Source organism: Electrophorus electricus, chromosome 26, assembly GCF_013358815.1.
Source record: "Electrophorus electricus isolate fEleEle1 chromosome 26, fEleEle1.pri, whole genome shotgun sequence".
Classification (NCBI taxonomy): Eukaryota; Metazoa; Chordata; class Actinopteri; order Gymnotiformes; family Gymnotidae; genus Electrophorus; species Electrophorus electricus.
The window spans coordinates 3,159,824-3,186,313 of record NC_049560.1 but is presented as its reverse complement, the minus strand read 5'-3'; the positions used below and the strand labels follow the sequence as shown (position 1 = coordinate 3,186,313).

Genomic DNA, 26,490 nt, shown 5'->3' with positions numbered 1-26,490 from the left:
CTGTGGCATTAGGGTGTGGTACAGATATGCAGTTACAAGGCTCTCTTTCCATTTCTTGCTAAGGCCATAAGATAGCTTTGTTAAGTAAGTGTTATTATGGTGTAGCCATTGTGTGTCTCTCCAAATAAGTTTTGCATGATGAGGAATTAGCAGACATGACATATTCCAATATACCAATATATTTATTGCAAATATTTTTGTATTTAATACAAATACAAAACACCATATATAAATAAACAGAGCATGGTCTGCATGTCAAGGTCATCTTACAGTATCTTTACATGATACTACTCCTAGGTCAGTCCTTTTAATGCGAGAAGCTCTGTTAACATGCTAGTACAATGGTTAGGCTTCCCACACCGTCTCGCTGTAGCCCAGACAAAACGACCACGATGTTAAATCTGACCTCTTAGCAGGGGCCTACTCGTGAAGCACTGCCGCTACAGATTCCACACGAGACCAACGCTGGCTGTGCCGTGGGGAACACAGCAAGGCCGGAGCTGGTGGCCAGGCCAAAGGAGACGCCAAGGCACAGTTCCTAAACCGTGCAATCACGCACCTAGGTCAGCTCCGCACTCAGGCACGTGTGGAACAAAGAGATGCGAAGGCAAGCATATATGTAAGAATTATTAATGAAGAACAAATGAATCTTGCAGGTTTGGCATTTGTGACTTCACATGTTCACACAAGTCAAAATATCTGAATCAAAATACCATCAAGTACACGAAGTCCTGATAGCATCGGAGTTTTTTACATTTGGATTCAAGCTGAAAGCACATTCCATTTAAAAAGAAATGCAAATGCAATTGTATATGCAAAATAACAGAGGCACCAAACAAATGTAGGAGATCAGAATTACTGAAAATGTTTTTTGCTTGTTTGTTTTTGCTTGTGTTTTTAATGAGAAACTGTTTATAAAAGTGAGAAAATGACAGTTTATATAGGCAGCTGTAATCTATCATGTACAAAATTGTAAATGGCACATATTTAGAAGATACTGTTGCATACTTTATGATAAAAAAAAATTGGGAAATTAACACACTCATTGGCTTTGCACTGTAGAGTACATATTCTGTCCACATAACATGCAAATGAACAACGAAAAGGAAAGAAAAACAGAATTCTTTTACAATATATGAAGTCAGATTAAAACTTGTCGCATAGAAAGAAAACATTTTTAACTTGTGTGGTTGAGCAAACAAACTAGTGGTATTCTCTCACTCAGACATCAATTAGATCTTTGTCATTCTATTCACATGACAGTGACAGTCTGTAGTTCAGCTCACAAGATTTCTATCAAATCAGTCAACCTGACCAAGGTGCGCAACAGAGGAGGCGTTCAGCGACGCTGGTATGAGCAGCAAGCAGCGCTCCAAAGCCGCACTGAGACAAGACTGGCACACGCCTGAACCTCTGCGCAGCAATCCTCTCTGGATATGTCCATGTCCCCACACCCAAAAACTCGAGTTTAAAAGACGATAGAGGACTGCAAACCAGGCTCCAGCCAAGAGCAACTATTCTAGCCGTTGCTTGGAAGCAGATTTCCACTTTATGAAGATACCAGTACAAGTCGTCTTATCAAGAGCTCAGGCCGGCCTAGTTGTCTTAGTTGAAACAATCTTCAGTACTTAAACATTTGTTCATTATTAAAATTAATAAAAGTATAAATAAAAACCAAGAAAACTGCATCAAAGATGTTTTAAAGGACATTTTTGAATCGACGAGACTGCGCTCTCACCCAAACGCACACAGTAAAAGACAGGAAAGTGGCTAGTGTACCACTGTGATAGGTGTGTGTAGCCTGCCTCCAGTCAGCCCAGTGGTTTGTGGGAGATGTAGTCCATTTTGGTCCGGCACACCAACTCTCACACAGTTCCGCGGTAGCCATAATGGTTGTTTTGCTCCACCTCTCCCACCCGAAGGCTGGGTTTTCTTTCCAGCATGTCACTTTCAACTGTCTCTGGACTAGAGCAATGAGTTATAGCACGGCACTTAAAGAAATCTGAAACGTAGTGTACCTGGACGAGGCCAAAAGAGAGACAAGCAGGGAAACATTAAACACTCAACATAGTTTAGCAGAAACATTGAAAAGTCATTAAATCTGCTGCAAGTCTAAGACTGCGGTCGAGCAACCGAATACTAAAAATGCTGAAATATGCTGAAGGAGCTGGACAATCACTCTACAGACATGACGAATCCATGACCATTGCTTAATCGATGTGAATCACTTAACCAATTAAATCTCAGGAATATAATCGCTCCTTCACACTGATCTAGAGCCACTTTACCCAAATGTTGATGTAAATAGGTAAAACTGGCATCGGATTATCCCAAAAGCGCAGCCTAGGCACACGAGAGAGGAGGTGTGATGAGCAGCTTCTGTACTCACAGTAAGAATAGCGACCACCGCTCCCTGGAGGAGCCCAACCAGAACGTCACTCCAGTGATGCTTGTAATCCGAAACTCGGGTGTAGCCCACATACACGGCAAAGGCCACTAGGAAAAACTGGATGGTGGGTCGCAGGAGTCTCGCCCATTTGGCCCTCAGCCGGGCCTGGACATACAGCTGCGGAAAGAGAGCGAGAGAGAGAGAGAGACAGACAGACAGGAGAAAAGTGGATGGGGATAATTGAGAAAGAGAGAGTAATCCACTTTGGAAGGGTTTGGAAAAGCACAAGCAATGTGCAACTAATAGAGTTTTGGAAATCAGGCCTTAAACCATTCCATATTCTATTTTCCTGCTTTAGTCCCTCTCTGGCCATGCTAAAGTACGGACAGTGTTGAAGCAGAGCACAGCAAAGAGCCAAACACAGTTTGGACAAAACATCAGAACTGGAAATGTACTGTAATGTTTGGCAAGAGGTGTGAGGGTACTCTGAGGCCCATGTTGACAGACACCCAGGGTGTGCACATGGGTTTAAAATAAAAAAAAGAGAGTCCAAACTGTGTAAGAACACGCTACAGCGATATCTTAACTGACATTTCCAGAATATTAAAGTGGAAATTAATACGCATGCAGACTAGTGTCACAGAGCAAGATACAAAATGGTAAAAGTCCTGACCCCACTTGCATCACAGGGAAATACCAAAAATAACCTCAGGGGAACTCCAGTGCGATTTGAGAATACTTGGACATGAACTGAATGCTTTCAAATTTAATAAATGTTATCCAACACTACATAATGATATGAAAGCACCATTTTGCATAATCCAATGCCAACGTTTAGATTTGCATAGTTCCATTAATTTAGTTCTCTCTCCCGTTTTCCCCTGTTTGTTTCATTTTCAGGTTTTATCACCGTGCCTGAATTACTCAAGATATGGGCAGGCAGCAAATGGGAATGTAAACAAAAAACCCTCCCCCAAAAAATAAATAAATAAAAACCCCAGAAAAATTTGAAAACTGTACATGCTTCATCAGAACAAATCCAGTAAGAGCTACGAGAATGTCTCTGTGTCCAAGGTCAGGCAGCAGAGTCCCGTAGGCATTCAGGACGTTCTCACTACACACTCACCGCCAGAAACAGCATACAGTACATCCCGAAGGACGAGTGGCCTGAGTAGAAGGACAACCTGGAAGAAAAGACCACACTTAGGCATTTTTTTTTAAATCAAGGGCAAGACGATCTCCCCAACCACATGCCTCAAACAAACGCGTGTGCATTACCTGGACTCGGTGACATCATTGAAGTTTCCGGTGCAGTTGATTTCAGATACGTAGCCTTTGCAGACTTTGGGGGCGCAAACAGAGAAGAAGTTGGGGCGCGGCCTGCCGATGGTGAACTTGGCCAGATCCGTAAGCGACTGGCTGACGGCGGCCCCGAACAGGAAGGTGCCGAGCGCCTTGTAGAGAGCAGCCACGTAATGGTTAAACGCGGAGTTAGACTGCAGCTTCTTATTGTAGACCAGATACGCCTCGCCAGATGATATCTGAGGGAAGATTGAGGAACAGAGGACGAATAAAAAGAACAGAAAGCAGAACGTGGCCACATGCAGTTCTCATCCTGTGCTGCGACACAATCTGTCATACTACCACATACTAGAGATGAATAAAAACAACAATAACTACAAAACAGCAGGTATACATAACTGTAAATGATGGATTGATTCAAGTCCCATTTAGGGATATGCTTTGTAGCATTCCGTATTTGGTATAGTAGAGACTTGTCTATACCAGTACGGAGGCTAACTGAAGTGTGTCCCACCCTCTCATGAAGTGGCTTTTTGTCAACATCTGAAGTGCGATATTCCTACAGTGACAGAACGATGCCTGGAAAGCACGTGGAGGGAGGAACTCACGATGATAACCGTGCAGGATATGGTAACTGCTGCCATCAGGCCGAGGGTGATGGTGTCTGGCTTTAGTGGGTACTTGATGCTCTGGTCGTCACAGTAGACGCCGCGATGGTAAGGCTGATAAATGCTGTTCAGGATAACGGAGGGCAGACAGGCTAGGAAGGAAAGAGACAGTGGATTCGTCTATTCGGGTTTACTTATGTAAATGGTATTATGGGTTTATTTTTGGTAACTGAGCTTTGATGTCAAACTAGCTGACAGACCGTTCGTCACTACTGTGGGTGGCGTTGTTTGCATTAGATAACCCTGATGGCATGATAAGGGGAAACACCACAGCACGATGGGACACCATCGTGGGACACCATCGTGGGACACCATGTCCTTCATAGGACCACATGCTTGAATATCAGAACAGTAAATGATACTATTCATTTTATGGACTCACAGTGCCAGGGAGACTTTTTAAAAGCCTCCCTGGCACTGTGAGTGTGTAATAAATAAATAAATATTTGTATCTATATATCAATCAATCAATCACTGTACCAAGAAAATACCCCACCACCACTGCCAAATAACACATTTTTAAGCTTTGTTCCAGGGCCTAACCATTGAACATCTTGTACGGAACATACAGTGTTACAAGATCAACTATTAAACTAAAGAAGGGAGACGTAAATCTCAAAGTCGAAGCCTTCGGATACCACATGTAGAGTCAGCTACTTCATAAAACACACGTCCCAGACACCCCTACCACAAGCCCACAAAACACAGACCAACGTGGCTGGCTGGAGATACACACAGGAAGAAATGGTCATTGCAGTGTTGAATGGAAAGTGTTCTTGAAAAATGAAGCAACATCTTGAAGTCACCCAAGATCCTCCAACATAAGGATCTCCAAGCTTGAACCACAAGCCAGTAATCAGGGGGGGGGGGGGGGGTTTGTTTGACTGCTGTAGTTCCTGACCCAGTACAGCATCTGTTCACCATTGTTGACATCACAAACAATTTAATCAGAGATCACATTGTGCCTAAACACTCAGGTTGACTGCTAGGTGGGTCACGTGGCTCGTACACCTGTGGGTCCTGAACTGCTCTCATTCCAATTATGATGAAGGATAGCAGAGTCTGTTTGTTCCACTTAGTGGGTGTGTGGCTGAGTCATTCAACAATGTGGTAAGGCTGGTAATTCCAGAAAATGAGGTTCATATACAAGACTTCATATGTTCCCTCGGATGTGCATTTAGTTTTTGACCTCCAACACTGGTGGTCTCTTGCTTTGCTTTATGGTTTGGTCTGTCTGTCTACAAGGCTATTGTACCTTTTAACTGAAATTAATTTATTTCCTTTGGGTATAGATGTTTGAGGGTTTGGTTTTCAGTGTTCTATCATATAAATCCCACACAATTCATGTGGGCATGACGTTTTATGACTGAATATCTTCTGTTTAAGAGCTAAATGATAAAACCTGTGAACAGTGTAGCCTTTATACTTCTTTATGGCATAAATCATGGATTGTTCCATTCAGGTTGCAGATGGTGACAAACAAGAAGTGGGGAAAACCCCCCCCCCCCCCCCAAAAAAAACCCACACCCACACCACCACCACCACCATGTCAACTTTTATCAAGTGACAGTCACGTTTAACAACATAAGAGGCCAGTAAACTTTGGCGAGTAGATGTCTTCATGAATCCACATTGGAAATGCTGTCGACTTATGACTGACAAGCCACGTCAGGCCCCGCGGTCTCTGCCACCGGGACACTGCATGTTCCCAACGTGTGCGCGGAAGGCTGGCTACGTCCGCCTTGTTGGTTGCGTCCATCAAACCTTTGCGGGTTTGTGTTAACACCTATTAATTGTTCATCTTTTGTTTAACAAATGTAGTTAATTTTGTTTAACAAATTAACATGCCCAAAGACATTCTCTCAAGATTCATTGTCTTGTGAATAAATTAGTTTGCATGCACCGCCATATCCTGAAGAGTTTCATATCGGATCCACCAGCATCACGATGAAAACATGGTTGCATCGTCTATAATTCACACTGGAGAACAGTTTGTGCACGGCTTTGAAGTGATGAGTCGTTGCATAATTTAATTATCCACGGCACATCCTGAAAGACGCAAAAAAAACACCGTAAAGGATGCATTCTGCGGGGGCCGCACTGAAATCTGTCTTCACCATTATAAGCTTCCAAATAGCAGCATTTGAACAGCTCTAAGGCACTCCCACACACAGCTGATGCACGCTGTTTTTACATCAACACCAAAGCGTCTGGTGTGACGAGACCGGTTCAAAGGGCTCAGCCATTGTCCACTAGGGACACATCCAGACATGCGAGGCATCCAGACATGCCACTGCTAGCCACCCCCAGGCTATGTCAACACAGCACGACAGGATTCACCAGTCCAGAAACTGGAAGTTCTGCTGTCCTGTGGCGATACCTACTGCGCAAGAATTCGGCCAGCAACACACCATGTGCATAAGGTACGGAAAATCCATATATGAGATCATGAGTTTATATTTGTTGTTATATACAGAACGTTATTTGTTTTCTACATTATGGCCCCTAGAGCCCAACATGTCAAATATGCCACTTTGCTCACACTTGTATTTGACACACACAGTTCATATTGTATATAAATGTTTTCATTATGAAGGACCATTTACATTAAGGAGCTATTGTAATTTTGTATGAAAATGTACATGCCAGTTCTATTCCACATATTTCATGAATTGATTATTTAACTAAGTACTGAATATGCATATTAGACTTTTACAAACCTTTTGCATATGGGTCAGCAGGGACTTGATATTATGAAAAGCAAATAAGGGTCATCAAAGTATTCTGACAGGAAATTCCTGTGTGTACAGACATACATTTGAGAAACAGCATTCATATGCATGAGATCCTGATTTTTTAAAATATAATTGTAGCCATTATTTTCCCCTCAATAGCTTTCATTGTAATTTTGATTTTAGTCTTTTTTTAACTTTATGTATTTATTTTTAATAACAACCCAATTTGAAGCTTAGCCCATGCTGCTGTTCCCAAGCATTGTACTGCAAATCCATTTATTTACCAGATCATTCAAAGGCAGCAGAGTGGATATTTATTCAAAACGAGCCCTCCACAAGAGCTTGGTGTCTGCCTCTTGTTGTTTTCAGTCTTAAACACCCACCACAAGCACTTCAACAGTAATCAGGAGTGTGAAACCCCATCCCCCGTGGAATAACGCAGCCTAATGACGGGAACACAAGCATATCTGTAAAAGCCATCTGTTAAGTGTGAGGTGCCCTCCTCTGTCCAACCTGTTAAGGTGTTAAGTCTTGTAGTGTGAGTTTGAAAGCAATGTAGGGTGACCCGGTAAAAAGATGGCTGTTCCATCTACAGCATATGATGAAAATATTGGCCCCGTTTGTTTCGCAGTGAAACAGATGGACCACGACGCGTTTCTATCCAGTGCAAGGCTCTTCCCACACAAGGTCAAAAACAAAGCTTTTTTTTTATGTTGTTTTTTTCCCCCCCTTTTTTTTTACCAACTCGAAGAGAAGCGGCTGTAGTGGTTTTGTTTCAGGCACTGTTGAACGTCTGTGGAGAATATGGATGGAGAGTGACTGACACACCAGACAGGCTACGGCGCGTTCTTTACAGACGTTTCTATACAGTACAGAATGAACAATGGCTGGTAATGAGGCTTCGTGCAACCCCACAACAAACAAAACAGCCCTTTGACAAATGTGCACATGCAAATGCTGATACACCATCAGTGCCCATGTCCTGCACTGAATGGGAGAAAAATACTGCCACGTCTAATGCTGTTTGATAAGCAAAAAGTGAATTCATGGCTAATAGCAACAGAGATTATATAAAATTCTTCTGCTTATCTTAATACCACATACTTTTTCTGTTTCTCTAGGAGGTTTCTAATAGAATGGCATTACCAGTCTGAGAGATTGATGCATCTTCAAGATACTCATCAAGGAACTATATCCATGAGGGGATTAACATCATGTGCCCAACCAGGTAATACATCTTTCTCTCTCTTCCCATCACTCACACACACACACACACACACACACACACACACACACACACACACACACACACACACACACACACACACACACACACACACACACACACACACACACACACACACACACACACACACACCCTGGTGCATCTGCCTTCACGTCACACAACCCCATTCCCTAGTGGAATCTCATTTCCATCCCTTAGGAAATGAACGGTGGAGAATTCCAGGGATAGGTGCTTAAAAACCAAAATATTTCAAAAGCTCCTGTAGGCTTGTGGAATGAACTAAGCTAGTCCTTCATCGCTGGTCAAAGCTCATTTGCTTGGACCCAGACATGTGGAGGAAGCTCCTACTCCCCCTGTTACCAAACCATTCGCATGCAGAGAGGAGCACTGGGGCACACGCGTGTGACCAGCATAGAGCCTTTCAATGGCAAAAGCAGACAAATCTGTTTGATCTCTTTGAACTCAGCCGAGACCCAGTTCAAACAGACCGAGTCCATCTGCTACCCATTTTTAAAAAATGCCCATTTATTCGCAAGACATGTTTTCTCGTAGTTTATACAATTGTTTTATTTTTTTTGTAAGGCAGCAAACAGTGTCGATAAAGGGTGCCTGTACCCTCATCCTGCTCTGCTGAGGTGGATCCGAGACTTTAACGCCAAGCCCAGGAGTCAACACACAAAGGACGGCAAGCGGGGCCTGTTGGCTTTCTGCGACCATGGCGTTACGTCTGCCAGCCAGACAACAGCTGGCTCGTGCCAAAAAAGGAACCAACAAACGTGTGTCCCCCCGATCCCCTTTAAGGGCCGCTGCTTGGCTGGAACACGGCATTAGAGACGAATGACGATGAAAGTCCCGGAAACAAAACCATCTGTCTATGACTAAATGTTTCCACAATCTCTCTCTGAGGCAACTCTTAGTGCTGATGGAATGTTTTCCCCAGCGTAAGATGTTAGCCATCAGGGCTGACATAATTTGGTGAGACTGTTAATTTGTTAAAGGATTGACCCCCTAGTCACGCAAAGCTTATCGTGGGTTGGGGCTGAGGTTATATTTTCGAAAGTGGCCAACACAGCAGCGTGGACTTGCGGGGAGCAGGTAAGGTACACGCACAGGCTGTCCAGCTCATCAAAAGCTGACCTCCACCATGTGGAAATGAAGTGGTTGTTTAACAACATCTGGACCTGCGGAGATCGAGCTCACCTCAATAAAGGCAGAGCTCACCAGGAGATGAGGCATTACTGCGAGAAGGGTGTGGTTCACACCCAATGCCTCACGCCACCTGGGCCCTTTGTCAGAGGGGACGGACCTGCTCTATTGCACAGCCAGCAGAAGCCTATCAGGAGTGCCCATTTCCCCACAACAGTTTAGATAAAACTGAAATTACAGGAAGGTGAATTTCGAGAGAATAAGGAACCCCATTCTGGATCAGCCTCGACACAAGTAACCGAACTTGTCACCGAAAAAGTAACCAAAAAGAACAGCAAACAAAAACAAACATCCCAATAACAACTTGCCAACTCATGCCAACCCCTTTGATTCCCCTTTTGTACACAACCTCCCACTCTCACAAACACACAGACCAAAAATATGCAGGGCGGAATTAGGCCTGCTTTATTTAGTGCAGCCGCGGTGCAATTACGGCATGCAAGCAGCAATTTCACCAGAACGGAGCAAAGCTGGAGTAGACAGGGCTTCACCCCTCCTGGTGGAAGTGGGCCAGGCTCATTAAAGCCCTTTCTAAATTTCCACTCACAGGATACAAATCTGAGAGCTGAAGCGTCCTTCTTAAAGACGGCGGAGACCATTCTAGCTCTCGGGGCTCTGACTCCAGCCTACACTTCAGAGCCTCACCTTCGTGAGCTCCTGTTATACTGCCTGTGAAATTCAGGTGACAGAAAGCTGTAAATGCTACCCACCCACACCGGCTTCTAAAAGTATCTTGGTGTTGGTGAGATTTTCTCACCTTTTTAAAGCATCTGCTTCATCTTCATGGCAGGAAGCAGATTATCCTGCTGTGAACGGGACTTTGATCCTGACGCGTGTTCCTGACCACACCTTGTGATTTATGGTTCTACACTATTGCTGTGCTGTTTACAGTCTATGACGGTATCGGCCTGAAATTGGGATCACTGCCCTCAATACCGTCATTCTCTAAGAGCACTAGCAAAGGCCGATGTAAAGTTTCCCATGACACCCAGGCCTTGTGGGTCGCCGGGCCGCCGCTCCAGTCGGACCGTGGAAGGTACAACCTCGGCACAGGAGTACACCCTCGTCCTCACTCCTCCTCGTCTGTTTTCTCTGCATTCAGAACCTCGGGCGCGAAAACATGGGTGAAAAAGTCTCACAAAGCTTTGCCACCAACTTATTAGGGAGGTTCAGCAGGAGATGTCGACACGGCTGCATTTCCGTGGCTACGCTTCAAGCAGCATTGCTAAGATGGGCTGGAGCTGTGTGTCATCTCTGTGTGGTAGTGCGGGGGGGACAAACAAACAAACAAACAAACATCAGATAACGCAGCACCTGACACCGCAAAGATCAACAGCCACACACGGAATGGCAGCATCAGAGAAACACTTCAGCGATCCTGTAGCTGTGAGCCCTGTACCACATGCATCCTTCCCCTTGTCCAGGGGAGAAACGCTGGAATTTTTCTATTTTTCCCTGACCAATAACTTTGTTATTGTTATTAAAATCTGTTAGACCACAGATTTCTATTTCTCCATGGTCTAAAACACAGAGCATACAAAAAACCACCTGGTTTTGACGTGTTCACACACTTCAGCTGTAAACAGCCAAAATGTTGCTGTTTTTGATTTACTTTTTTGGACATCCAGGAAGTAGGCAATTCCAGGAAGTAATTAACAGTTCAAAACAGTTTTTTTCCTCTTGCAACATTTGCATGACAATAACATTTGTCATGAAATTCACCTACAACATTAAAAAGCCAAAAATGTCAATATTTCAAGGGCTTTATAATTAATGCAGTGACACTATCTTGTTTTATAAGTTACTCTAGATAATATTATCTGCAAAATGACTAAGTTCAAATGTGAATACTGAATATTAACGAGCACACATGGACACAATCTTGCATGGCCAAAGGCCAAATTCTAGATCCTTTCGTCACCATCTTTAACCTTCAAGTGGAAATCATAATGAGAACACATGACAAACTTCCCAAAACTTCATCGTGCGAGTCACTCTGAACTCAAGAGCAAGGCCACAGCTTCCAGCGTGTGGAACTATCTGAAGTGCTCTTCAAAGCACTCCAATAGAAACTTCTGTGGTGGAAATGGCTGTATAATGAGAAAGACAACCATTTAACTCTGTTCCTTCTTCTAGACTCCTGACGGATGGTGACGGGGCTCTCAGCGTAGGTTCCAAACACCGGGTCCGCACTCCTGCTCACCTAGCTGCCTGTACGTCTCTCCCTTCTCTCTCACAAACAGCTGAAAATCTCTTTCACCTTGCCTTCTCAATGACATCATAACACTGTGTAGCGACTCCATATCTTTATGTTAATTTAGATTTATTAATCTACCACTTTAATTTATTGATTATACTGCTTTATAATTCGCTCTGAACTCAGTTTACTAAATTCTACTCAATGTTACAAGGATGAGCAAATCACCAATTGATCAAGCCCCAGAGGCCTGAGCAGTAGCAGGGCTGTCCTATAGAGATCACGTCTAGTCCCGATGCACCTAGGCTAAAAGCAAACCAGTATTCAGCAGCTAAGCACTCCTGACCTCGGTGCGATCAACGCGGATCAGAACCTTTCGAGACCGGGCTTTTGAGCACACAGCCTAGACCTAAACCCAGAGGCCACGCACCACAGCGTGCTCCAACCCGCTGGTGTTCTGGACAGATAACAGGTGGGAGAGCGATGGGCGCAGCAGGCCTGGCTGGCGTGTCGGACACGCAGCTGGGAAAGGCTTAGGGATGGAGCACGCGGCCGAGTGCCGCAGGTCTGTAGGATTCCTCCTCACACACCACTGGGCCTTGCTGTTATTCCTGGAGCAATGGGAGAGAGGAACAATTTGCACAAGCGACGGTGCGAGTCTGTGTGAGGGCTTCAGCAAGGACTTGCTGATGGACTTTTGAGCTTGCCTTCATTTCCTGGAATGGAGATCGTAAAACCTCATTAACACACCCAATGATACATTACTGGCTGAGGCAGTAGTTGTACTTGCTCGTAATTGTAGTTTGCTTTGGATAAAAGCGTCAGATAAATGTACATTTAAAAAAAAAAAAACGCACTGCCCATCAAAGTGAAATATATTACTTTTCACATTTTTGGAGCATCTCTTGTTCCTCTTTGCTTGTTTCAACAGACCATCAGAAGTTTACTTCTGTCAGTTTACTTCTGCAGCATCTCAGATAACATGAGTGGGCACTGTCCATATACATTCCGACCACTTAGGATAAACATAACTGACATCAATATCAGACCAATTTTAATGAGCTCTTTCTAATAGCTTTATGTTTGCAGTGACTGACATTGGAGCCTTCTTTCTAAGCCACTATACCTGACCCTGGTCCCCGAGTGGGAGGATGTCCACTTCATCTTCCCACTATCGTCCCTATTTGATGCCAGCCAATCAAGGACATCTAGCATGTCCAATTCTCTGTACGTGACAGTCACAATGTTGCTTTTAGGGGTTGGTAATTTAGTACTTATTGTAGGGCATTATTTATGCTTTTTAACAAACTCTAGCACTTACTGTTTATAGCACTTATCATTTTTAAGATAGACCTTATGTATTTTGCACTTCTAAGTATCAGCATTCATTCCTGCATTCTACAGTATTCTAGTTCATTGGTATGTTTAATTCTAACCTACTGTACTGTACTTGGATATATTCTATTAGTAAATGACAAAGCACTCTGTACTGTACTTGGATATATTCTATTAGTAAATGACAAAGCACTTTTGTAAGTCGCTCTGGATAAGAGTGTCTGCTAAATGCCGTAAATGTATTTATAAAGGGTGAGCTTGGAAAAAAAAAAAAAGTCTGGTTTCATGTGTTTCACATTAAGCACACTACTTTCCTCTCTGTTTGGTAGCTATTGTGCCTTACAGAAAATACCTAACTAGTGGGTGGGTATCTGGCTATGACTAAACTGGGAAAAAAAAAACACAAAACGCTATAAAACAGATGCTTAGAAATATCTGAAAATGACAGGAGGCATTATAGAACGACCAGGTTCACTCCACTTTTCACGCCAAGCTAAGAAGCCTACTCGGACAGCAGACAAGCACATAACTCCCATTCTGTAATTCAGTGGAATTCTTTCTTTAGGAGCCCCAAACTCGCAGTGTGTGCTGATGTGCGTGAAGCAGTTGCCCTTTCCCTTCCACTTCACAGAAGCCAAACGCTCAGCATCAAAGACACAATACAGGACGTCTTCAAAGGGCCACCGTGTGACTTCATCAACCTGAATGAAGTGACTCACGCAAAAAGAACAAGCACTCGTGTCTTCCAAAAGAAAAATCACCAAGAACTAATCATTTTTAATTGACCGATAGAGATTAGAAATCGCCACGGCTGAAAAAAAAAGAAAGATGTGTGCAACATCATGACAAAGGATTTGCGTACCAGAGCTGGTGTTCACTAGCACGCAAAAGCCCCGAAGTGTAAGGATAAACATTGTATAGGAAACAGTGACAGGTCTGGATCGTGTTTCTATAAACAAAAGGGTTCCTGAAAATTTCCAGTTCAAGTTGGCGTGAACAGCGTTAAAACAAAATCCACCAGGTCAAACTGAAACGATCGCTTCCTTGCAAAAGTCAGCGCCACAGCGAAATCAACTGAACACACTCGGAATAAAATTTCCCAACATAAAAAGCTCCCGAGGGATATGGTTGCTGACGCTGACTTGACAAATATGGTTCCACATAAATTTAGCTTCAACGCTGATTTTATTCACGTTTATTCACTACATATTAAGAGTCAAGAACCATACAAAATGAGCGACTTTAGCTGACATGGTTTAAAAACTCAGAATTGTTTAAGGCTTACGTGCCAAAACAATGTGTTTTTTTTGGAAGTGTGAGGTTTATAGCGCTTACTGTAAATGACACGACAAGAGTAATCAAAGGTCGATACGTTTTTTTTAATCGACAAATGCTGTCTATTTCTGTGGATTTGCGGTTATTACGCTGTGGTATTGCACTAAAAATAAAACGAAATTAAATAAATATTGCATCGTCAGATTTAAAGGGTACCCTTGTCCACATAGATTATGCAGCTCGTACGGGATCAGCCGGTAGGTAGGTTTACTTACCCACGATCACAGAGAAGACGTCCATCAAGACGAATAGCTTATTTCTCTTGCTGTCCTTCATGATTAGCTTGCTGAGTTGTTTAACGTACAGATCGATTAATTCATTTGATCGAATGCTGAATGCACACAACCTGCACTGCGAGTTTTTCCGGCTTGGCTTTAGTTACCTGCCCAGTGCTGTTAACGACACAGCCCAAGTGCCCCGATTCCTCGCCACCTCAGACAGTCGGAGCTTCAGGGAACGACAATAACGCCTTTTCTGCTTTCGGTGCGCATCGCTTTTATATGTCCCGCTGAAGCGGAGGTTCTGCGTTCGCCTTGCCTCTTGCAGAAAGTTGACATTAAGCTCCGATCTCACGTAACTCCACGCCAGAAATCCGTCCACTTCCTCACCGTCTCCACACCTTCGTGTGACGCCAACACAGCACCGCGGCGCCAGCTATGAAAGCGCTCCCTCCATACCGTCCCGACAGCGAGACTTGGGAAAGAATTTCACTTTAACAGCTGATCTGTGGGAGGGACTTTTCATATCGCGTTAAAGTACTCGACTATTCAACTGTGCAACTCTTGAAGTCTAAACGCATATCAAACTTTTAGACAGGAGACGAAGTACAGGCACGAAAGCACAAGCTTTCTATGCAAATCTTGTGGACACGAGCAAAGGGATGTTTTCACATCAGATTATTTTCCTCAGTGCACGAAGGGCAGCACAAACAGGAACGGAGTTTCAGAAGAGCACGTCATAAATGTTTAAACGTGGGGGTGATTTTTATTTACCTGCGGATACAAACGTCATCTCTGCAGTGTCTATTAGTAAACACACGCGAGGTATTTACTCAGCAGTGTTTTAAGTTAACAGCTGCTGGCATGTGCATAATGGAAACACAGTCCCCCACCCCCGTTGGGTGTGGGTGGCTGCTACAGCCCTGTGCTCACAAGCTTTTAAAATATTTAGCTAAGAAGTTGCATAATATGAAACGTCCCAACTTAAAAAAAGAAAGATTCTTTAATTAAAATGACAAAGATTATAACAAAGTTATAACTTACTCTGGTTTGTGGCAATATTTGTGAGACGATTGAAAAAGTATAAGGCTGGTAAGATATTCATATTAAAATATAAGCGTTACAAACCAAATAACCGAACGTAAACAGTATTATGATAAAATTATGTATAATAATTCGAAAACAAAGTCTAGCACTCATTAGCCTAGTACAAATTTGAAAACAGAGATGTTAATAAATACTTTTCCTCGTGGTCAAACAATATAGCGCCCCACAAATTCACCAACATTTATTAACTCTAATATTGAATATTATATATATTTTTAAAAATATCCCAGTGCTGTGAAATTGTAAGATGAAATATCTCTAGAGTAACATGCATCTTTTACATACTAGCTTTTGATTAACTTTCTTTGATGAATTGAAAGTACAACCCTTTAGTTTCCTGCCCCCTTGTGGATATATTCTAGAACAGCAGTTCTTTTTTTTTTTTTAACATATTCATAGCTATCCTTAATCTACACAAGTATTTGATCACCTCACAATAAAATACTGTAAAGAAAACTCAAGAACATATCCAGGATAAAAAAAAGCATTCTTGGATTCACTACCAAGCACATATTTCCAATTTCAAGTGACGAAATAACAAGTAAAATGTTCATATGATACCAATACGAGCAGCTAAACGTCCACAACTGGCAACTAATGTACAGCCATCAAAAAGTGAAGGCAGGAATGTGCGTCTCTGTCTAGGGCCACTTGGAAAAGCTGCTGTGAGCTGGGTTAGGGATGACGGGCCAGACACGTTGCTTTATCCTAGAAAAGACACAAACACACATGCGCTTGAATTAATCACCTCCATAAAACTGACTTATGTGTTCTGAATGATACGCAGCGATTCTCAGGTTAAAGTAACACCTATGAGTCCAGCTGGACACAAATAAACACTGTGTTGTTGTTAATTTGATCTTCATGTTAATTTGACACTGCGATTTGTATTGTGTGTGTGTGTGTTCTTAGCTGTGTCGCGTACTCCAGCAAATACAGAGTGCTGCTAAGAACCCTGCTATTAACATACAGCCAGTCAACATGAAAGCCAGCACAGAAGTGCATGAGTCTGTTAAAAGATACGAGCTAGAGAGAAAAGGGATGCGTGAAGGAGAGAGAGAGAGGGGGGGGGGGGGAAACAAAAATGATAGAAGAGTGGGAGAGATGGAAACGAAGAAAAACGACAATGAGAAAGAGAAATGACAAAATTTTCCAGGGCTGTTGTAAATGGTAAGTAAATAATGACATCATCTGAGTGAGGGTAAATATCGGCCTGGTATTCTGCAGTCGGTCGCCCGTGAGCACAGAGAGAACAGGATCAGCAGGTCCTCTGCGTAAATCTACACATCTACATCTGTGTAGACCTGCGAGTGCATCCTGGACAGGCCAGACACACAACATCAAGCCTCTACTGCTGAGAGTCAGCTAGCAGCTGAAGCTCTCCTGAAACACACACCCAAACACAAAAGCTAAATGCTGTTTCTCTGTGTTTAGTTTTGACATTACGTTGATTAACTGATACATTCATAGTCATCAGAGACAGCTTATATTTCTTGAACATATCAAACAGAGCCATATATGAGTAATAGTACCATGAAGTCAGTTCTGTAAAACAGTAGGAGTCATTGTAAGTCTACATGAATAGAGGGTGATGTGTTCCCTTCTGTTGGTGAGAAGTCTGGCAGCTGAATTAGCTGAACTTATCTGTTTTTAAGAATACCGGTAAGGAGACTATTACAGTGACGCATCCTGCTCGAAATAAATGTACTGGTGAGTTCCTCAAAGTCTTCTCTTGACAAGAAGTCATTTTGTTAACATTTTTAAGATGATAGAAGCTGATTTAGAAACAGCTCTGCCCAGACTGCTAAAACTGAGGCCAGAGTTCATTATATCCTCTAGGATACAAACCATTTCTTTTGATTTGAAGGCTCTAAAGTCAAGATAGGCTGCAAGACTACATCTCTCAACTTTTTTCCTAAAAAAATAATCTCCCTTATTCAGCTGCAAGATGTCTTGGCCCATCCAGTTTGTAATACGTTGAAGGCATTGAAATAGTTAATCAGTGGGACCATAATCCATTGGTTCAAAGTTGAGAGTGTCAAATAAATAAATGCAGTTTCATCTGCATAGCTGTGACAAAATATTCCATAATCTTATGGGATTTGGCCCAAGGCAAACATACGGATTGAAAAAAAACCAGCAGAGTAGAAGCCTGTTGGCCGTCACAGGTTATAGGCATCTGCACAGATACATATCTGTCCATTTCAGCAAAGTACTTCCTGCCCCGCAGTTATGACCCAAACCACTCATAACACAAGACTGTTCCTGACAGTACAACTTCACTCTTGAGTCTATCCTACAATATTTTGTGGTCTATGCTGTGAAAGGTGGCCCTGACATCAAGCAGAAGAACAGATATTGTGCCATAATCAGTATTTAAACAGATTCATCTCAAAATCTCATAAGTCTCAGTACTGCTGTTGGCCCAGAGTCCTTGTTAAAATTGCTATTTGAGTATTGACAACTAGTTATAATGATATTTCCAGCAAAAGGTAGATTTGAAATCGGTTTGTAATAATTTATTATATACACACCCCCATTCACATTTTTAGTGTGACAGGTCTGTGTATGTTAGAATTAGGTCAGTACGTTTGCATAGTTGTGAACTTGGACACACACAAACCCACGTTTCTGCATTGCTGTTTTATTATAATAGTTACTCACGTGTTGAATTGTCTGCACTCTAATATTGGAGCGTGAATTTGGTGATAAAACCATTCCGGAGGGCCAAGGGCACTGGGCTCCACTAGGAGGACCACGTAGGTGCAGCCATGCTCTGCGACATGCAGCTTTGGACCAACAGAGGGCGCAGGCGAGCAGAAGCAGATACGAGCACTAGCAATTCAAATAGAACTAAATGTAGCAAATACTTCCTCCAGAATTTATTCTTTTTTTTTTTCTTTCTGGAAAACAGTACTAACCGAATGTATTTATGTTGCACTTTTTTACAACAGATGTTGTCACAAAGTAGCTTTACAAATGTCCAAGTCCAAGCCTCCAGTGAGCCAGTGAGCACTAATGAATACACCTTTTGTGTATTGTCTGTCAGCCTGTACCTGCTTGGCGGCTGCTATACTCCGCTTTCACACTCACTGAGTAGCACAAGTTTGGCTCCACGCCCTCTTAACACACAGAAACAGCACCAAATGCATCTTCCAGCTAACAACTCATAATATTAAGTCCACACTCTCTGTTCCACAGGGCAAACGAACCGTTAACATCACCGTGGCCACGTTTCAGTGTCTAGTTGCAAAGGAACAGCCCCCCTGTACGTATATGAGAATGAAACGATTGAATTCTGCACCTGTGAGGATGGTTCTGAATGTGGTTCGGTCCACTCTTTGCCACTGAGGCTCCCTCAGGCACTGTGTGTTCTCTGCTGTAATGCACCACTCCACCACAAAGCTAGTGAGGGTGTGGGACTGTGGCGCAGTCCAGCACACCTTCAGACGGAAGCCATCCAACGCAGTCACTCGGACTTTATCCAGCAGTCTTGGCTCTGAAAGGACAATGTTGCAACATTTGGACATAAAGCGACAAACTAGTTGAAAATTATTTCTGAAACTCGACTGGTTTAAGGTTGTGCTACTGCTTTGAAAATAAAAGCTTTTAAAACAGTTAAAAGGAATATACATATATGTATGCGTTGCCGTGGAAGCAGGAATGAGAGACGAATTTCCCCTAATATCGTAAACCACTGCAGAAACTGCATTTTTACGACCTTTATTTTGTTTTATCTTTTATTGCATCAGTATCAGCGTATCGAGGCCCTAGCTCGTGAAGCATGGACTGGATGGCCACCTTTGCCACAGATTTCTTCCCTACTTCATTCGTCTCCCCCTGAAACCTGTAGGTGCCATTATTGACCAATTAACATGATGCACACACTGAGTGCAGAAGCCTGGGTGAAGGGCATGGGTGGCTCAGTGGTTAAGGCACTTGACTAGTAATCAGAAGGTTGCTGGTTCAAGTCCCAGCACTGCTTTGCTACTGAGCAAGACTGCTAACTGCTTAGGTTGTTCAGATATAATTGTTAGTCTCTTTGGATAAAGGTGTCTGGTAAATGTAGAGGGTGTTGCATTACTTTCTCTAGGGTTCCAAACAATGTGAAGGCAACAGCCTGTGCATTGGTAGCTTCATGAAGTAGGTGCCATATGTACACAATGGAAAGTATTTGCTGGAATGGTGTGAAGATGGTGATCAATTGTGTTTTGCAGTCTAATGGATGAACTGCTGGAATGACAGAAAAGTGTTACATGTTGGAAGACATGGTGCTAACAAAGTTTGGTAGTGGAGGGATAATGACTTGGGGTTTGGGCCCTTAGTTCTTAATAATGTTAATGCTACAGCATACAAAGACAAATATATATCACTTGACAAGCTTGTATGAAACTCAGCCCCACAGAACACCTGATAAACCAGAACATCAAGCTGGTTCTTCCTTCCAACAACAGTGCCTGACCTCACAAATGCTCCATAATGTTGGGGAAAACATTCCCAGAAGTCGGTGGAAGGGATGTTGTAATGGGACGTCCAACATATTAGGTAGCTAGTCAGGTTCACATACTTTTGTTTAATAATATACCTATCTTTTATCTATGTTATAGATAAGGAAGAATAAAGATCTCCAGCACACAGTAAAATCCCCCTGCTAAATTAATTCCTACAAAATTAAAATTACTCCCCTCTGTCAGACATAATGCTAAGGATTTATTTCTTAAAAATTGTAAGACTTGGCCAGGACCCCAGGAAACCTATCAGCCTCCCATTGGCTGGGTATCGTGATTATGGCTGAGGGGGAGGAGCCTGCTGAGTTGGACATGATCAGCAAGCAGACACATGTCTGGGCAGGGACAGTGAGTCGACAAGAGCTGTTGGCTGGTCCTAGTTCAGAGCAGTCGCCAATATGCACAGGTGCACTGAGGGTCTCCAGCTGGCAGTGCACAGTGTAGCACAGAGCTGCACGCTCCCCCTGTCTCTGAGCTGGTGCCTGAGACACAAAAGTGGATTTTCAGTTTAAAAATGTTTGTTTGATACATTTACAAAGACTTGTAATGGTCTGATGAAAATGGGTTTGGGTAGTTTTGATTTGAATTTTGGTTTGTCTCTTGAATTCAGAAAACTAAACTCAAGATACATGAAAATACGTTACTTGGCACAGTATGCTTTGAGTATTGCCCTCTTCAGCCGACACATTAATTATAGTAACATACAGTATGGTCCACAAGTATTTGGACTGTGATGCAGTATTTATTATTGTTTTGTCTGCACTTCATCACACTGGATTTGTAACACCACGATGACTAATAGAATTAAGAACACAATGTTAGGTTTAACTTGGAGGGAATCTATATGCATCTGTATACACATATACATCTATACAGGGTGAACCATACTGAAATAAAAACCTCTTTTATGCATGGTCCATCCATTTCATGGGAGCAGAAGTAATTGGACAAATCACCTTTTTTTTTTTTTTTTTAAATTCACAACCTTCATGAAAACTGTCACTGTAGTACTTTGTTACAAATCCTTTTCAATTGATACATGATGTCTGTAACTGATAAACTTGTTTGGTATCTTCACTAGTAAGGCTCCTGCTGGCCTGTAATGCAGCTGTGTTTGGATCCTGTTTGTTCTAGAGGATCTTTTCTTTCAGTCTTGTCTTCAGTAAGTGAAAAGCTGCAGGTTGTTGACTAACTTGGCCAGTCACCTATATTCCACTTTTTGGCAATTTAAAAACTCCATAGTTGCTTTAGTGCATTTAAGATGTTTCTGTACACTTCAGAATTCATCTTGCTGTTATCCTAATCAGAACAGAAGTAAAAACAATTGCGCACCGTGCTGGATCAAAGAACCACTGAATAGCCCACTATCAAATTACTTGTGGTACCTTGGAATCTGAGAATGGCAGTGATTCCTAGAGGGTTCACAGGGGTGTTTTCAGACTCTTTCAAGTTTTCCACAATTTGGTATGTTTCAGCCTCATCTTAAAATGGACTCAGCTAATTTTCTCATCAATCTATACACAATATTCTACAGTGATCAATTGAAGATTGTTTTGCGTAATGTTCTGTAAGTGTATTACAAATAAAACACTGAAACATCCCACATATATCAAAAGTACTTAAAATGCTCAACAACTTCATTGCAGTCCACCGGTGCCTAAATTAATTGGACATAACTATGAATAACCCACACCTGTGCATACGAGGTCTCACAGATGATGACGTATACCAGAGTGAAAACTAAAACCATTAATACGAAACCTACAGTCAGACACGGTGGGTGCAGGGTTATGCAGCGTAGCTGGTTTTTTGGGATAGGGACTGGGAGACTACTCAGCATAGACGGAAAAACAGATGCAGAAAAATATAAAGCAATCTCGGGTGAAAACCATTTCCTGAGTGCCCAAGATCTCTGGTTGGCACATAGGTTTATATTTCAACAAATGACCCAAACCATATTGCCAAGAAATTGTGCTGAGTCCTGGAGTTCCAGTTTGGACCTGAACCCAGTGGAGCGGTTCTGAAGAGAGCTGAACGTGTCTGTACACCTACTCTCCTCATCTAATCTGGCTGAGCTCGAACGATTCTGCAAAGAACTTGAAAAAAAAATTCTAACAGAACGGTAGACCGCACATTTCTGCCCAAAGTGCTTTAACCAAGTACCAAGTGAAAGGGATGAATACCTTATATAAATATATTTGTTTCTTTTTTTACACGTTTACAAAATGTTCCAAAACCTTGTTTTTGTTTTGTCATTGATGAGTATTGTGTGTATGTAGATGGGGGAAAAATGAGTTAAATCCATTTTAAGATGAGACTGACACACACCATAATGTGCTGCCCTCATAATTGCCTGAACACGTGAAATCAAGCCGGCCTGCTGCTTTTTCCGTGACTCAGCCAGCGAGACCATGGAAAGGTCAGGTAGATCACCTTCCATAGTCCATGTCACGGGCCTTAATCCCTTGAGATCTGGCATGTGAACAGTTCGCCACAGCTGTGGGATGGAGGAGGGTGCTGTAGGACACGGACACACACACACACACACACACACATCAAAGCCATGACACCACCAGAGTTAAGAACATTAACTATTTCCCCCCCCCCCATCCCGCACATCAGAAATTCTTTTTTTTTCACATTCCGCTCCCCATACTAATGTAAGCATCTTTGGGTTTGTGAAAGGTTCTATAAAAAGTGAAATGATGAAGATGATGACGATGATGATTGCTGAGGAGAGACGGGCGTGGGCTTGCTGAGGCATAGTGGCGGCCCCGGTCACGGCCGCGCCCCCTGCAGACGTGCGCCGTGTGCCGCTAAGGCTCCATCCACTCCAGTAGCTCAGGGCGTGAACGTAGCGGAGGCGCATCCTCGCCGTGTACCAAGTGCAAGGCGAGAACACACACTGCACTTCCTCTCGCAGAGCCACGGCCAGGGTACGCGGTGCTGGCTGGCGGCGTGGGAGACAGGAGTCAAATGCATGCGAGACACGGGAGAGATGCAGTGAGACATGGAGAACGTTGCACAAAGAAACCCATGAGACTGAACTTGTACCTTATATATGGCAGTCAGTGTGTGCGTGTGTTTGTGAATTTTTGCAAAACCCCAAAAGAGGTTTCTGACCTGATCTGGTGTGGTGTACTGCAGTTCATAAAGCAGGTAGCCATTCCGGATATTCCGATTGGTTAAGGGAAAGTTCTTTGGAGCAGACCAGTGCAGCCTCATGCATCTCGGCCTTTCTCTTTCTGGAGACATCCAGAGCTAGGTAGGTGTGGTCGCTGCACTGCTGCCAGTGTGGGGTGAAGATCCAGAAGGAGAGAGATAAAGGGAGAAAAGTCTTATTTATTTACCTAAGTAAATTATTCTGTAATTTGTATACTGTGTCTATAATGTCATGTAAATCAAACTAGTAAATGTTGTTCAAAGAAAAGGGTATTCAGATATTTTCTCTAGTTTTAACATTTGCTTAAAGTGCTTAACTACCTTACAACACCATGAATTGTAAGCACCTTAAGTGTAATGACAAGCATTTTATTATTTTATTGGCATACAGAGCAACATCTTGCACCAGAGATTTTCAGTACAATCCAATCCACATTTAAGTTCTATTGCACCTCTAAATTTCTCCCAAGTGTTTCAAGAACTGGATTGACAATCTCTGCTTGATACTATACTACATGCTCTCTTTTGATTACGATGCATGAGGTCTTTCTATCTTGCACTCTTGCTATAAGAATATTGTATTCAAGAGTTCGTTGCAGTACCTGCATTTATATCATTCAGATAGCATCTGAACTGGCCGTTTCCTGCTGATTCCTGTGAGCGAAGACTTGAATGAAATATGGCCGGTTCAGAGAGCCCACGGGCATGGAGAAGGGTCTGGGCGGAGTGACACTCCTCACTCTTCAACCCAGTTCTCCAAATAACACACAAACACAATAAATACTTTGCATACTTTGTTTCTCTTTCAAGTATATACGTTTCAGTAGATTCACCTTCGGTATCAGCAGGGAATCTGCAAAAACATACTTGGATACTTCCGTTGCTCAGTAAATCAGCTCGGACTCCAACACACCAATTAAGACTCTGACTGCTCCTGTTTACCTGGGCTCTGATCAGTCTTTGGAGTCAAACCCCACAATGCACAAATAAATAGTGTAATGGAATCATAACTGAATGGAACATTAAAATATCGATGCGAAATTAACTCCAAAAAAGGTGCAAACAGATAAAAGACATTTTGTCATATTCTGAAAAGTGTGTGCGCGCCCAGTTCCATGAGGTGGTCCTACACTCACAGGTTGACTTGCAGTGTGTAGTTTGTGATGAGTTCAGCATTCACATCAGGCTTCCAGAGGCAGCCGACACACTGGAGCCGTCTGGGTGACGTTATGTCACACGAAATACGACATGATGTCATGAGAGAAAATGTCAAAAATACTTTACACGGGATGTATAGGGTGTTGTAACAAATTAACCAGAAACAAACTAATGCTATCCGCGTTAATGCTAGCAGCGCTAATGCTAACAGCGCTAATGGTACTATCGGCGCAGCCAACGGTGCATGCGCAGAGCCCACCATAGAACAGCGCCCCCTCATCATCACGGAGAGTGACGTGAGGAGAGTGTTTAAAAGAGTGAATACCAGGAAGGCGGTGGGACCAGACGGTATCTGCGGGAGGGTCCTCAAAGCCTGCGCAGATCAGCTAGCCCCGGTATTCACCGACATCTTCCATCTCTCCCTGATGCTCGATATCGTCCCGTCCAGCTTCAAGCGATCCACCATCGTCCCTGTCCCGAAGAAACCTCGACCCTCCGACCTCAATGACTACCGTCCTGTTGCCCTCACATCAGTCGTGATGAAGTGCTTTGAAAAGCTAGTCAGAGACTTCATCACATCTTCACTGCCAGCCTCCATGGACCCACTGCAGTTTGCATACCGCCACAACCGCTCCACTGATGATGCAATTGCACATCTGCTCCACACCACACTGACCCACCTGGACAAAGGGAGGGGTAATTATGTTAAAATGCTATTTGTCGACTACAGTTCAGCATTTAACACCATCATCCCCTCCCTACTCACTACTAAGCTGGGGGATCTAGGACTACATACATCCCTGTGCGACTGGATCTTCAACTTCCAAACAGACAGACCACAATCAGTACGGGTGGGCAACTGCGCCTCATCCACCCTCACCCTCAGCACTGGAGCTCCTCAGGGTTGTGTCCTAAGCCCCCTGCTCTACTCACTGCACACCTACGACTGCACAGCCACTTCCAGCTCCAGCGTCATTGTCAAGTTTGCTGACGACACCGTTGTCGTGGGTCTGATCTCGGACAACGATGAGAGGGCCTACCTGGAGGAGATTAAGCACCTGGAAAACTGGTGCCAGGAAAATAATCTCCTCCTAAACGTCAGTAAGACAGGAGCTGATCGTGGATTGCAGCAAGAAGACCAAGACAGAGAGACTGAAGAGGAGCTTCTTCCCACAGGCCATTCAGGGAAACTGATAAACTGTGGGGACCACCACCACCATGTAACATAACTGTATATATATTCAATTACCACCATGTAACATAAAAACTGTAAATATGTCTTTTTACAAAATGGATCTGTACATTCTGTACATTGTGTACATACATACATACACAACCATATACATTGTACATTGTGTATATAAACAGAATATACATATATTGTACATACATTGTTAATATATTTTGGTACATATATAGAATATATATTCCTCTATGCACCCCTGTTTTCTTTTTCCTTAGTTTGGACAGAGCACTCTCAACCATTTCACTACGAGTTATACTGTGTATGATTATGTATGTGACAAATAAACCAAACTTGAAACTTGAAACTTGAAACTTGCTCTTAGTGGTCCAGTGAGCAGAGTACAAAAAAGAAAAACACTGTAGTCCATTTTTTTTATTAAGATGTATTGATCCTTCAGTTTGTTCTTTCAAAGTCTCTATTGGGGTACAAAATAACATTCAAAGGGAACGTAAGTAAAAATTTTCATTCATTCCATTTAATATAAACATTTTAATAGTACAGGCCACTGCATAATTTGGATGCTTGTGATATTAGTGACTGCATCTTAAGTGGTATAGATTCTGTATTTAGAACTACATAAAGTAGCATTCTGTCAGATTCGATCATTGAAGCAGCATACACGCAAACTCACTTTCATTTACTCTGTCTATGGGATCATTTGAATGCTGATTAATTTGC

At 42.8% G+C, this 26,490-nt stretch overlaps 1 protein-coding gene and 1 long non-coding RNA gene across 6 annotated transcripts; both read right to left on the bottom strand.

Annotated features, from left to right (window-relative positions):
* Positions 1 to 177: 177 nt before the first annotated feature.
* Positions 178 to 15,331, bottom strand: plpp2b (phospholipid phosphatase 2b). 3 transcript variants are annotated; one of them, XM_027025776.2, is made up of 7 exons: positions 14,796 to 15,331; positions 14,629 to 14,699; positions 4,300 to 4,451; positions 3,668 to 3,930; positions 3,516 to 3,573; positions 2,390 to 2,566; positions 178 to 2,018 (listed from the first exon to the last, which is right to left on the bottom strand). In XM_027025776.2, exons 2-7 carry the CDS (start codon positions 14,687 to 14,689, stop codon positions 1,866 to 1,868), a joined length of 864 nt encoding a protein of 287 aa, XP_026881577.2. In that variant the 5' UTR covers positions 14,690 to 14,699; positions 14,796 to 15,331; the 3' UTR covers positions 178 to 1,865. The 3 variants fall into 3 exon arrangements, with proteins under 3 accessions (XP_026881577.2, XP_035379300.1, XP_026881578.2); XM_035523407.1 differs by having other exon boundaries at positions 14,629 to 15,331; XM_027025777.2 differs by lacking the exon at positions 14,629 to 14,699.
* Positions 15,332 to 15,682: 351 nt separating this feature from the next.
* On the bottom strand, positions 15,683 to 24,790 carry LOC113587201. Of its 3 annotated transcripts, XR_004775652.1 has the most exons (6): positions 24,545 to 24,790; positions 24,011 to 24,162; positions 23,370 to 23,532; positions 22,680 to 23,196; positions 19,043 to 19,237; positions 15,683 to 16,446 (listed from the first exon to the last, which is right to left on the bottom strand). It is a non-coding gene; the product is annotated as an uncharacterized LOC113587201 (long non-coding RNA). The 3 variants fall into 3 exon arrangements; XR_003411717.2 differs by lacking the exons at positions 15,683 to 16,446; positions 19,043 to 19,237 and having other exon boundaries at positions 20,721 to 23,196; XR_004775653.1 differs by lacking the exons at positions 15,683 to 16,446; positions 19,043 to 19,237 and having other exon boundaries at positions 20,721 to 23,196; positions 24,011 to 24,062.
* Between the last annotated feature and the right edge of the window lie 1,700 nt (positions 24,791 to 26,490).